We start from the raw sequence: 14111 nt of genomic DNA, 5'->3' as shown, positions 1-14111 counted from the left end.
GATAGACAGGCTCACTCATGGGTCATGGATATGTCATATAGTAGTTATAAGACTTTGGGCAAATGACTTAACTACTCTAAGCCTCAGTTTATCAATGTATGAAACAGGTACGGTATGATCCACCTCATAGGGTAGTTTTGGAGTTCATTCATTCATGTAACACTTACTTCTGTGCCCTGTGTCAGGTCCCGTGAAGATGGACCTGTCAGGGTCCAGAGAGGGAGACTTCTGTACAAATAATCACAATAATGTGATAACTGCTCTGCTAGGGGCAAAGAAAGGGACTAGAAGAGGCCTTTGACTTGTCCTGGGGGTTCAGGAGCCTTCCTGGAGAAATAGCGAAGTATAGTACTAGCCTGAACTCTGGAGCCAAATTGCCTGTGCTTGAACCCTGGCTCTTTGGTTTACTAGCTTTGTGAATGTGGGCAAATTACCACTTGTGCCTCATTTTGCTCACAAATAAGGTGAGGATAATAGCTCCTTCTTTATAAGGTTGTTGTGAGGAGTGAATGAGTTAATACAAATAAATCTCATAGTGACTGGCATACAATAAACATGATATAAATGATATAAGTGTTCACTATATTATCAATAGGTACTTATCAAGCACCTACGCAGGGTCAGACATGTGATGAGGATAAGACAAGTCAGACTGACCCTACTCTCACGGAGTTTAGACCTTACACAAAATTGGAGCGGAGTCTCAAAGTACAAATTGCCTCTTATCTAAGGAGAGTTTGAGAGAAGAGCAGCAAACTGAGGAAGGAACTCAGCGGCTGCTGACATTTAATAGGCAGGCAGAAAACCCTACAAAAGAGACAGAGAAGGATCTTTCAGGGAGGTGAGAAGACAGTGAGGGCAGTGCAGTATCCTAGAAAGCAAGGGGGGTGGGAGTGTGTGAGGATTTTTATTATACTCTACTCTCTGTGTGTTAGAAGTTCCACCACTGAAGCATCTCAGGAATGGGGACCTCATCAATGAGGGAAAAAAGCAAGCATGAGCTTTGGGCATAGATCCAGAATAGAAGCCCAACTCCACTCCCTACTAGCTGTGTCTCTGAGACAAGTGACCCAATCTCTCTGAATGTTTCTTAGCTGTAAAGTAAGGATAATAATAGTATCAACCTCACAGAATAATTCTGAGGATGGCATGGGAGGACAGAGTATATTAAGACCCTAGCATTGTGCTGGGCTCACCTAGGTACTCAAAACCCATTCCTTTACTCTTTTTCTTTCCTTAGCAGCTCCAGTTGGTTTTGCTTCAGCTCCAATTAATTAATGGCTTCAGTAACCATTGAGTGTGTGACTGTTATGTGCTAGACCCTGGGCTGATGCTGGAAATAAACAGATGATTAAGATCTGGTCTCTGCCCTCTCAATGTTCCCACGAGTTGGACACTAGAGATGGAAGTGGCCGTCTAATTAGTACATGGATGCCATTATTTATAAATTCAGTTAATAAATCCAAATGTACTGTGTGCTTTTTATGTACTAGCTATTTTACTAGGCTTCAAGAATATGAAGTGACTCAGGCCCTTTGTGGGAGTCCCAGTCTGGGGGTTAGGGGAGAAAGAGTGTCAAAGCTGAGAATTACAGTTCAGAGTGATCCAGTGCTATGAAAAGCGCAGCAACAAGTCTGAAGACTCACAGCACTCCTGTGTCTAACCCGAGGAGTGTGAGGAGGGTGTGGCAATGGTCAAGAAACCATCTTGAAGGACGTGATGTATAAACTGAAGGTGAAGGATGGATGGATGGTAGGAATCTATTAGGGCAGAGGACACAGTGTGCAAGGCCAGAGATGACAGAGAACTGCCACTTTCAGGAAACTGCAGGTAGCTCAGGATGTGTGTTCAGGGCATGGCTGGAGATACAGATGGGGAGGGATAGGGGCCAGATGACAGAGTTTTAAATCCAAGCCAAGAGTCTGGATTTTAATTGGAGGGCAACAGCAAGCCTTTGAGAGGATCAAAGCAGGGTGTGACACCGTGAAGCAGGTGTTTTAGAAAGCTCTTTTTGGCAGTTGTGTGGTAACTGGTCTGTAAGAGAAGGGACTGGAGAAAGGGAGATCAATCAGGGTGTAGTTTTTTGTTTTGTTTTTTGAGATGAAGTTTCACTCTTGTTGCCCAGGCTGGAGTGTGATGGCATGATCTCGGCTCACGACAACCTCTGCCTCCAGGGTTCAAGTTATTCTTCTGCCCCAGCCTCCAGAGTAGCTGGGATTTCAGGCATGCGCCACCACGCCTGGCTAATTTTGTATTTTTAGTAGAGACGGGGTTTCTCCATGTTGGTCAGGCTGGTCTTGAACTCCTGACCTTAGACGATCTGCTTGCCTCGGTCTCCCAAAGTGCTGGGATTACAGGCATGAGCCACCACGCCCGGCCTAGGGTGTAGTTTTATAACCCAAGTGACAGACAACAAAGGTCTGAAGGGAAGAAAAGGCAGTGGGATGAAGGATGAAGGAGCAGAGAATGGATTTTGAAGATGTCAAGTAAGTAGAATACATAGGATCCTTCTTAAATCACTGCATGTACTTATAAGGTGTTGCTTAAATTCCGGCTCCTGACACATTTCTATATAATAGTAGCACTAAGAACCATTTGAAGAATGAGTATTTTGGAGAGCTGAGTTTACTATAAAAATATGACTTTACCCCTCTTAGCATCCACCAATACTTTAAAAATGTTATTATTATTGCCATTATTAATTGCAACGCCTTAGGCTGGGTATGGAGGCTCACTCCTGTAATCCCAACACTTCGGTAGGCTGAGGCGGGAGGACTGCTTGAGCCAAGAAGTTCAAGACCAGCCTGGGCAACACAGCAAGACCTTGTCTCTACAGAAAGAAAAAAAAAAAAATGCCTTGGTCATATATGATACTTTCCTTGAAGACACTGAATTGTCATAAACACAGCAGGGGTTTTTGAGTCAAAGGTCTTGGTCCAAAACTCTGCTCTGTTTTTTACTAGCTGTTGAACTCAGGCAAATCATTTCACCTCTTTGAGCTTGTTCCCTCTTCAAAATAGGGTCAAGACCACCATCTCACAGTTATTGTGAGGTTACATGAGGAAAGAGGTCTGTAATGCTCCGAGCACAGTACTGGGCACATCGTAAGTGCTCAGCAAGTCAGTTCTCCTCCTCCTCCTCTTTATCATGTCTAGGCTTATCCTTAGACACCCGTAACACAGTGACATTGTGCAGGGCTCTCTGACCCTTCTATGATGGGTCCTAGAGCAGTGCTCCTGGACCTCCTGTGTCTACTTTTCACATTTTCTGTGTCCTCGCCCATAAACAGACACTTCTCACTGCTGCCATAACCCACTCTCCTTTCCTATGATAATCCCATGAGTTTACAGAACAGATAATAGCTTCCTAACTGCTCCACATTAATCCACTGAATCTTCATAAAACCTTATCAACCAGGTACTGTTATTTTCATTTGATAGTTAAAAAGCTGAGGCACAGGAATGTTAATGTGAAGTGACTTCTTAAGGACACGTTGTTAGTAAGTGGAGGAGTGGCTCGGACTCAGGCAATATGGTTCCAGAGGCTATGTTCTTAACCACACATCATACCACCTCTGAGAGCCAAGAACCACAACTAATAGACAGTGCACAAAGAGTTTATAGACTGAAGACTGGAGATCATGTCTCTTTTATTAATATTTTCTTTCAGACCAACTTTCAAAATGCAGCAGGGAGGAGCTGTATGGCCAGTTGGGGTTAAGTGTCACCTTCCAAAGCAGATTACTTGAGACAATGACAAAATACTACATGCAGAGATATTCAAGGCAAGAAAGTCTAGTGATTGTATTTCATCCTTTGGAGGTTTCTTTTAGATAAAAATATGGCTTGATAAAAAGAATAGACAGATTCTTCTTCCCAAATAGAATGATGTAAATGGTGATTCTTAAAATTTTTTGATTAATAGGTCCCACTGAGAATCTGATGAATACAGATTCCCTTTCCAGGAAAATGCATGTTTAACTTTTTTTTTTTAAGAGATGAGGTCTTACTCTGATGCCTAGGCCAGAGTAGCAGTCGCACTATCATGGCTCACTGCAGCCTTGAACTCCTGGGCTCAAGCGATCACTCTGCCTCAGTCTCAACAGTAGCTGGGACTACAGGCAAGTACATGCCTGGCGAATTAAAAAGTTTTTTTTTCTAGAGACAGAGTTTTGGTATATGGTAAGGGCTGGTCTTGAATTCCTGGCCTCAAGCAATCCTCCTACCTTTGCCTCCCAAAGTGACGTTTTAACTTTTTAGGTACAACTGTAAAGGTTTCCAAGATCCGTTCTTGAATATAAAATTTAGAGATTCTTGGCCGGGCATGGTGGGTCACGCCTGTAATCCCAGCACTTTGGGAGGCCGAGGTAGGCGGATTACCTGAGGTCAGGAGTTCTAGACCAGCCTGGCCAACGTGGTGAAACCCTGTCTCTACCAAAAATACAAAAATTAGCTGGGCATGGTGGCACATGCCTGTAATCCCAGCTACTTGAGAGGCTGAGGCAAGAGAATTGCTTGAGCCTGGGAGATGGAGGTTGCAGTGAGCTGAGATCATGCCACTGCACTCTAGCCTGGCCGACAGAGTGAGTCTCTGTCTCCAAAAAAAAAAAAAAAAAAAAAAAAAAAAAAAAAAAAAAATTACAGATTCTTTATAGACAAGCAGTGGAAAATTAGAGTCAGTACTTTAAATCCTGATTCGTCTACTGACATGCTGTGTGATTTTAGGCAAGCCACTATCCTCTAAGCCCCTTGTGCAAAAATGGAATCATCATCTTTGCCCTGCTTCTGTCATAGCAGTAGACTATTATGAGTGTGAAAGGTGCGGTCAACTGCAAAGTGCTATCAGAATGTTGTAAGGATGCTGAGGTTCAGAGAGGTTACTTACCTTAAGGTCACACAGCTACTAAGTGGCAGAAGAGAGGTTCAACTTGGAAGACACTGAAGTCTCTGGAATGTGTGTGTATGTGGTTGTGATTATATGTATGTGAAGATTTCTCTTCTCTAAGAATTTTAAAAAGGATCAAAAGAGAAAATACAGGTGAAAGGGTTACACATACTATAATGTGCAATGCCTATGAGTTACTCCTGGACTGAACTAAAGACTCCAAGTCTCATCCACTTGTGGGGATGCAGGACTGGGTGGCTAAGGGATTGAGAAGGATGGGTAGAAATGTGTCAATCAGTGATGCTGTTGTGGAGAGAATTAAGACCCTCTCCCACACCCAAATGAAAAAGTCTATACTTTGGGGGAAATTTGCCAGAGCTCTCCAACCTCTTAAAAACCTATTCCATTGACCAGCACACTTAGATGTCGGTATGTGATTAGTATGTTTGTAATGTTAGCAACAAGTAAAATGTATAAAAGCCTAACTCTTACTCTCTTGTGTTAAAAAGACAGATTCCATAAAAGATGCTGTCATTCAACTTTGATTCCAGATGCTTACAATCCAGAGACGAACATCTTTGTGTGCTATAAAACTATTAGTGCCAGAGAATGGCAACATCCCAAACCAGAAACCTCCAAAAAATCCCCTGCACCTTCTTAAAGGCAATGAGAATTTGGCAACACTTTCTTTAACTTTCAAACTAATGCTGCAACTGCATATTCAGCAGTCCAAGAACACAAGGGAGTAAACTGGAATGGGGGATGACAAAGAGTCCTGGAGCTTCACTGTCAACAGCTGGGCATAAGAATGCTGAGTAAATATTCAGATTGACTCTGGGCCTGGAGGCTGGGATGTAAAGCCCAAGGAAGCCTAATGGTAGGAGGAAGAACTGCAGAGGACACTGCGATAGGAAGTCATTTTAATGCTGTGCTTGTATGAAAAAGTATACAATTGCTTTGGCCTTTTCTTTTGTCTGAAGCTTAGTAGACCATCATGTCTTTTTTTTTTTTTTTTTTTTTTTTTTTTTTTTTTTTTTGAGACAGAGTCTTGCTCTGTCGCCCAGGCTGAAGGGCAGTGGTGCAATCTCGGCTCACTGCAAGCTCCGCCTCCCGGGTTCATGCCATTCTCCTGCCTCAGCCTCCTGAGTAGTTGGGACGACAGGCGCCTGCCACCACGTCTGGCTAATTTTTTGTATTTTTAGTAGAGACAGGGTTTCATCGTGTTAGCCAGGATGGTCTCGATCTCCTGACCTCATGATCCCCTGCCTTGGCCTCCCAAAGTGCTGGGATTACAGGCGTGAGCCACTGCGCCCGGCCCATCATGTCTTGAGTGAACAGTGACAATTAGCTGAGGCCTTTCCCAGTTACGAGGCCTAGAGTATAGGAAATCATGGGGCTGAGTTGGCCAGACTGAGAAGAACTTTCCAAGGCAGGTTGAAAAAGATTGTGTCAACTTCACACACATTCAAGTAGCATTTAATAACTTTTAAGAAATTGGTTTTAGAGTCTATATTGTTGTAATACAGAAGTGAAGGTGAATGAGAGGGAGCAATATAATGAAGAAACCCAAGTCAGATGGAACAGGCTAAACATGAAGGTGAATTCAGAGTACCTTCCCTCAAACCCCAACCACACCCCTGCTGCTGTTCCTGAGTATGACCTGAGTTCAGGGCTGCAGCTTCTTCACAGCAGCTACAGAACAAGGTCTACCTAGAAAAAAAAGAGGTGGTGCCCTGGTGCATCTGCAGCACTGGAAATGACTATCTTGTAGAGCCGTTAGATTAGGAAGACAGGAATATAGCTGGAGAGAAGTGTTCAGTTTGAACTCCCCTGAACAATCTCCCTTTCTTTCAGCCTCCCTAGAGAGAGCCCTGGTGCCAGAGAAAGGCCACACCTAGGCAGATGTAGCACTAGTCTGCGCTAGATAGTAATCTGGAGAGGTCTCTGGTTGGAGCATCAGAGAAGACACAAGGTGTAATTTTCCTGGCCAACATTCACTTCTGGGCAGAAGGAGAATGAGCAGGCATATCTCCAGCTTTGGTTAGAGTCTTCTGAGAACCCTTTGGCTGAGACTAGGGGAAGAAACCCAGCACTTGAACTCTTTTATGGACAAGTACAAAATGTCAAAATCAGGATCCCAACCCCTAGGATAAAACCACAGGTGACACAAAACAGATATGGAGAAATATTTCAAGACTAAAAATAAATCATTGGCTGTGAAAGTATAAACAGTGTTCCCAGGATCTAAACCCCAAACCCCAAATCTGTAGATTAAGAAAAATCCACACTTACTAAATCAAATAAAAAATTATTATATGCAGGTTTCAGGCAACACATGTCTTCTGAGTTGAGCCCCCAAATTGGCTCTCTTCAACATATGAAGTCTGATTTTTCAGCCACAGAATGAGATCCCTTTCATTTGAGTCCAATATCAAATACCAAAACATTAAAAGAATAAAACAGTAGAGCAAGTTCCTTATTACAGGAGAGTCCATGGGGCTGCTGATCAGATTTTGTTGATAGACAAGGTGCTTAAACACCAAGTGACAAAGTCCAAATGTGTGAGGGAGTAGAGAGAGAGAAAGCAAGAGAGAATTCTGTTCAGTTTACACTGATGGACTAGCAACTTGGGAGCTGGTATCTGTGAGGTTCTAATTGCCCAAATGCAAACCTAACAGCAGCCTCTTGCCACTGGGCCAGATACTGAAGTTTTGGTACTGGCCTCTCTGCACATGATCTCAGCATTCACACTGTGTGCTTGAACAGTTTCTCTGTGCTGCAATGGAACAGCAAATACCTCCTAGGTAGAACCTGGAGACCCAAGACAGCAGCAGTAAATAAGTGTCTTGCATATATGTCAAATTCAGTCCTCAAACAAAACCTTACATCTTAGTAAAGGCTTCAGAAAGTACTAACAAAAATGGTATACCTTTTTTTCTACAACGTTTAATCTCCATGCCGACAATGTCTCAGTTGACTTTTTTCCCTCTGCCCCTTAAAATTAGGTGACGAAGTAGAAATTCAGTCATGAAAATAAAAAGACATATATCAAATATACAGCATCCTGGTGTCACAGAACAGACAGAACTGTCCTAGACGCTGGGGAAAAGATGGGCACTGGAGAGGTAAAAATGCTATTTAGTGACCACTCCTACTTGCAAATGCATTCATCACTGAAGGAGGGTGAAGTGCAGGGGTAGGGGAGGGTGGCAGAGTTGTAATTCTCTGTAATGAGGGTTGGGAATATATACTCATGGATGGGAAATCTTAAGTAGCTATATTTATTATTACTTTTTCCAGCAATTTTGCAAGAGGCAGAAGTGTGACATTGAATTGAGTGAGACGAGCGTGTGGGTGGGTTGGCGAGGAGCCCTTCTCCTGACGCAGGCTGCTGGCTTGTCAAGGAATGGCTGGTTCCACCGCTGGGCCGTGTTTACTCTTTTGCTTCAAGGAAAAGGGTTTCTTGAGGGAACAACTTTACCTCCAATAATGACTTATTTGGGTCCAGTTGAGTTACCTAAAAAGACAAAGAACACATATTCAAGAGACTGAAACAAGCACTATATTCTCTACACGGCATTCATTTTATCTATGCACACTGATTCTGAAACTATGCACTGGCATGAAGTCTCGCAGTATCTTAGTTGATCTTCAAAATAACCTGCAAGGCAGGTGTTGTCATTCTCATTTTATAAGTGAGGAAACCAGGGCTCAGGAAAATCAAATCTCGTAGTTGAGTTTGGTGGAGGTACCTTGCCTCCTGCACAGCTCAGCCTGGCTGGCAGAACAGGGGCCCTTTGGAAAGGTGCTGGTTAACAACTGACTGGCATTCCTAGGGACCTCTGCTTGGTTAACCCCTAATAGAGGGGAGGGACTTTTCTGCTTGGTGGGACTGCAGCTAAGCCTTTGGGGCTGATCTTCCTATTAGAACTACGTTATAAAGTGTAGAATGGCCATTCCACCATGCCCAACGATGAGTATCTCCCCTGGTGAGGGGAGGCATATCATATCCTTGTTGACGGTTTATTTAGTTTGGAAAAAAAAGAGTCAATATCATAATACAACTTTATATTTTAAAAATTAAAAAAATCATAATTTTGTAATATGAACTATTGAAAGTCAAGCTAGACAAAATCTTGGCTCAGTGGGATACGTTAATTATACAGGGATCCTAAATTAGGTTTATGCCTTCCTAGGCAAGGGGCAGGGATGGGACACGAAGGTTTTCTGAATTTGCGAGTGAGAGAAGAAACAAAACTTTCCTGTTTATCAAAAGAGGTCAGGAATGTTTAAAAGTGGAGTAATACTGGTTTAATGGAAAGGACACAGGTTTTGGAATTAGAAAGACTCTAATTACAGCTGTGTTGGCTATCAGTTTTGTGGCTTTGGAGTTAGTATCAATCTTGCAGGACTGACTGTGAGAATTAAATGAGAAAAAATACATAATTAGCAAAGTGTCTTGCCCAGAACAGGTGTTCCATAATGACTGCTGTGTGTGAGAGCAACTGTAAAGATGGCGGACACACAGATAAATGGGCAACTCCAAGTGTGTGATGGGAGGGCAAGCAATCTCTAGTCAGGCCTGAGGCTGCTGCTCTGCTGGTCTGGGCCTGACTGCAGCACCTGAGGCAGGCAATCTTATCTTCTGCTTAACTCAAGCTGCTCCTAATAAGATGGTTCTGGTGTCTTCTTCCATGGTGGGGTGGGGGATATGGGGAAGGGGAAGCCCTGGGGGCCAATGCCAAGTATCAAAGGCATGCTGGTAAGCGGAAGGAGAAACTATCTTCAGCTGTATCTAGATGGAAACGTGGTATGCTCAGGAGCGTCATTAAAAAGACACATCCACCCCTGGAATCCTCTCTGCTTGTAAGGAACTCAGAGCAAAGCACACTGTATTTGTATCTCTTGGGTTGTGGGCAGATGGACAGGCAAGGAGTGGGAAGGGCCTAGCCTGCTGTCTATCTTCCAATGCACTGAGGGGCAAGCTGCTGGCAAATGTTTACCCACTTCCCCAATTAACGTACAATACTGCATTGGCTTCTGTCAACAAACAGAGCTACACTGCCTCTGCTTCTCACTCGTTGGCATTTTCTGTCCAGCTGCTTCTGATATTGTTCTTAATTAACATGCCAGAGCTCTTCCAGCATCTTCTACTTTGTTATTTATGGCTTGTAAATATGATGTTTGCTGGGAGAAACGATCATTGTAATAGTGTGCTAGGAAGCAAAAGAGGGTGGAAGGCTGAAGTATCAGGCCTGAGTTGCACCATGCTGGGGTTGTCATATGCAAGATTAGAGATTCATAAACTGCACCCAGTTTTCATATGAGAAAGTTGTGTCCAAGAAAAGTTAAATGGCTTTCTTTGGTCACTTTGAGTGGGAGAGCTGGAATTTGAGAAGGAGGCAACTAAAATTTCTTGAATGCCTACTATATGCCAGACAACATATCCATACAACAACCATGAAAGACAGTGGAGATGATTACATTGAAGCTCAAAGTGGTTACCACTTGTTTACAGCCATATGGTTAATAAGTGTTTATACAGCACAATGGTTAAAAAGAGTGAAGCAAACCTAGAGTCAAATCCTAGCTCTGTCACTTCTTACCAATATGACCTTGAATAAATTACATAACCTGAGAGCCAGTTTTCTCACCTGTAAAATGGGAATCATAGTTTCTCCTTCCTAGGTTGTTGTGATGATAGTTAAATGGAATAATGTTGGTGCAGCCTCTGGTACAGTGTCTGAGCCAGTGAGTACTCACTAGGTTGTAGCCATTAGACTGGGTAGGGGCCCTGATCTTTCTAACTTCAAAGCTGCAGCTCTTTCACCAAAACCTCCTGGAATCCTGATCTATACCAGGCTATCTTTCTTGTTTCTTCCCCACTTCCCAGCAAGAGTGCCCCCTTTTCCTGATCGGGTAATGCCTCCATCTCTGGAGAACCCCGTCTACAGGTTCGGTGAGGCTATGTCACCACTGGACTGCTCGAAGCAAATACGACTGTGCTGACTGCTCCCTCTGGTGCCCTAAAAATAACATCTAGCAATTTTTTTTCTTTGAAAGTCATTTTAGGTAAGAATTTGAAAGTGAGCAAAACAATCTCTATTTCCATTCTCATTTGCCTGGCTGGACAAACTGATTGAGGGAAACCTAGGGGAATGTAGGACATCATGTTTCTCCCCAGCAAGATGGTGGCCACACTGTGAAAGTGTCCTGCAGCGCTCTGGGCCCCGTTCAAAAAGGACATGGAGCATGCCAGGAGGGACCTCCTGCTTAGGGAAGAGCCTAAAAACTATGTTCTCTGAGAGACAGCTAAAGAATGGGAGATATCTCCCTGGAGAGGGGGCACTGAGAAGTGGAGGTGGTGATGTTGCTATACAGGTAGGGAAGGGGCTGTGCTAGCCCTCTTTGAATATCTGAAGGGCTGATAAGTAGAAGATAGAGCAGATGTGTTCTGTGCAGCTCTGGTGGATAGACCTAGGGCTGGTGAAATAAAATCACAGGGAAGCAGAACCCAGCTAGTCAGAAACAACTTTTTACAGACAGACAGCAGCTGCTGGTGTGGCTACTACTGCTTCTCTTATCTTTCTCTCTCCTCTCTCTATTCTTTATTTTCTTGTTCTTCAGTCATCATCACAGCAGCAACTATCATTTATTGAGTGCCTAGTATGTAGCTGGGAACCATGCTAAGTACTTTATGTACTTTTTATATAGTACCTTAACTAGTCCTCACAACAGTTCAGTGAAATAGGTATGATTCTTTCCATTTTACGAATGAAGATACCATAGGTTATCTTGCCCAAGGCTGCAGACAGAATAAGGTTTCACACTCAGGTCTGACTCTAAAGCTGATGATATGAATGACTCTGACTAACATGTCAACAGGCTGCCTTGGGGAAATGGAGGGTAGGGAGGGTGGGATGGATGGGTGAATTCTCTGTTGTTCCCAGAAGCACTCAAATAGGGGCTTACTTGCAGATGATGATTATAATAGCTATTGTTTATTGAGCATTTACTTTATGCCAGGTATATTTCAAGCACTTTAATATAAAAGGTAGGTTATCTGAGTTAGGGACAATTATTTTAATTGTATTTCAGTAGTTTTTGGGAAACAGGTGGTTCTTGGTTACATGGGTAGGTTCTTTAGTGGTTATTTCTAAGACTTTGGTGCATCCGTCACCTGGGCACTGTACATTGTACCCAGTGTGTAGTGTTTCATCCCTCATCCCCTGCAACCTTCCCTCTGAGTGCCCAAAGTCCATTATATCACTTTTATGCCTGTGCATTGAAGTAAGGACAATTATTATCCCCATTAAGCCAAAAGCCAATGGAGAAACTGAGCCCTGGAGAAGATGAAGTAACTTGCCCAAGGTCTCAGAGCTATTAAGGGCAGAGCCAGGCTGTGAATCAAGGCAGTCTAGATTTGGAACCCACTACATTATATTGTCAGAGGTATTGCTGAGAGTAGGATTCACATAGAGAAAGAAGTTGGATGAGATGATCCTGAAGTTGTTTCTAAACAAGCTTCTGGGATATAAGATCTTCACTTTAAGAACGGCAACAGGTCAAGATTCAGGAAAACAGTCCTGAAATGTTTATAAAATATGAATACAAAAACCCAGTCTGAGTTTGTGTTGTGCCATTTACTTGGGACGTTACTGAATTATTGACTCTCTAAATCAACAAAGCCCACTTTTGGGACTCCTTGGGGAGAAGGGTCATTCTCAGATAAGAAGTATGGCTTGACTTTGTCTATAGTTAGAAAAGTCAGCCATCTTGACATTTTCTTCACTGTACTTGGAAAACCTGAATGGATATATTTTCTCATTAGTTTAATAATTTAGCAAATTGGCTTTGTGAAACACGTTTATGTAACAACAATGGGACAGGTGTTCTTTGCCCAACAGAGCTATTCCTTTCTAGATCAATTTTGTTAGTAGACTGAAATTTCATATACTGTTTCTATTACTTCCCTGGGCTTCGGTTCCTTTAAAAAAAAAAAGCCTATCACTGCTGTAAGAAAAATGTGAATCCGTGTGACAGATTCTCATCCTAGGCCACACTGCGAATCCTGGAATGTTTGGGGGCAGAGGGAAGCTCCTTAAATGCCAAATTATCTAACCCCTTCATTTCATAGAAGGGCAATCTGAGGCTTAGAGAGGTCAAGTGACTTAGCCGAGGTCACACGGTTGAATAGGAGCAGATGCACACTCTACCCACGGAGTTTCTGACTTCTGTTTTGGGGTTCTTTCTAGTCACATCATTCTGCCTCTCACTTTTTAGTACCTGAGCATAAATATAATACTACAGGATGAGTACCACTAATGAAAAAATTCAAATTGTTTCAAAATACAAAACTTTTTGAGTGCTGACATGATGCTCAAAACAAATGCTCCTTGGAGCATTTCAGATTTTGGATGTTCTGATTTGGGATGCTCAACCAGTAGGTAAATGTTACAAACTCTGAAAAAATCCAAAATCCAAAACATTTCTGGTCCCATGTACTTCAGATAAGGAATACTTAAATTGTACTATTAGGTTGGGAGCTACCTGAGGGCAAGAGCTGAATAATACGAAAAAGAATAGCAGCAGCAATACTTGCATGGCCCTTCACAGTTTGTAACAAATTTACACAAACATTAACTCACAATCATGTGAGGAAGCTAGATCTTTTACATTTAATTTTGCTGAGGTAATGCTTTCATTTTGAAATTGAATAGAAGAAAGTCTGGATCTAGTATCTTACTTTTAGAAAAAAATGCTAGGTTGGACTTTTTTCTTCTTTTCTTTTAATGTTCCTAATGCATTTAACAGTTTATGGGGGAAATGCATTGCAATAGTTCTTGGAAATCAGCCCCACTCTGTAGGTTAGGAAACAAGACCCAGAGACTGGATTTGTCTATTATCACATAGGAAGTAGTAGAGGTAGAACCAGAACCCAGGCCTTCGGCTGGTTCCCTAATAATTTTCATAGTAACTCCCCACCTCTTACAAGTGGCCTAAAAGGGTTCTCTCTCATTCCATGAGTTACAGGTTTCAGGTTCAATATGTGGAACTGGAAAACAATAAACCAACAGAGGCTTCTCAAAATGTATTCCTGCTTTTAAAGTAAAATTTGCATTTGAGAAAGTTCCAGCATCTTAAAGGCAGAAGAGCTTTCATTGCCAAATTTTGTCTAGTATTTGTTTGCTTGCCTCTGGTGACCAAGAACCTTCATTCTCTAGACT

General features: G+C 42.6%; 1 protein-coding gene across 1 annotated transcript in view; it reads right to left on the bottom strand.

Annotated features, from left to right (window-relative positions):
• Positions 1 to 8142: 8142 nt before the first annotated feature.
• The window catches only part of FAF1 (Fas associated factor 1), a 222464-nt gene continuing 216495 nt past the window's right edge, over positions 8143 to 14111 (bottom strand). The window contains exon 13 of the mRNA XM_017873517.1: positions 8143 to 8401. Coding sequence (XP_017729006.1) covers positions 8318 to 8401 — 84 coding nt within the window. The 3' untranslated portion in view covers positions 8143 to 8317. The remainder of the gene's footprint in view (positions 8402 to 14111) is intronic.

The sequence above is a fragment of the Rhinopithecus bieti genome, unplaced genomic scaffold (genome assembly GCF_001698545.2).
Source record: "Rhinopithecus bieti isolate Rb0 unplaced genomic scaffold, ASM169854v2 scaffold_6946, whole genome shotgun sequence".
NCBI lineage: Eukaryota > Metazoa > Chordata > Mammalia > Primates > Cercopithecidae > Rhinopithecus > Rhinopithecus bieti.
Note: the sequence above shows the minus strand (reverse complement) of the source record. Positions and strands in the feature narration are given on the sequence as shown.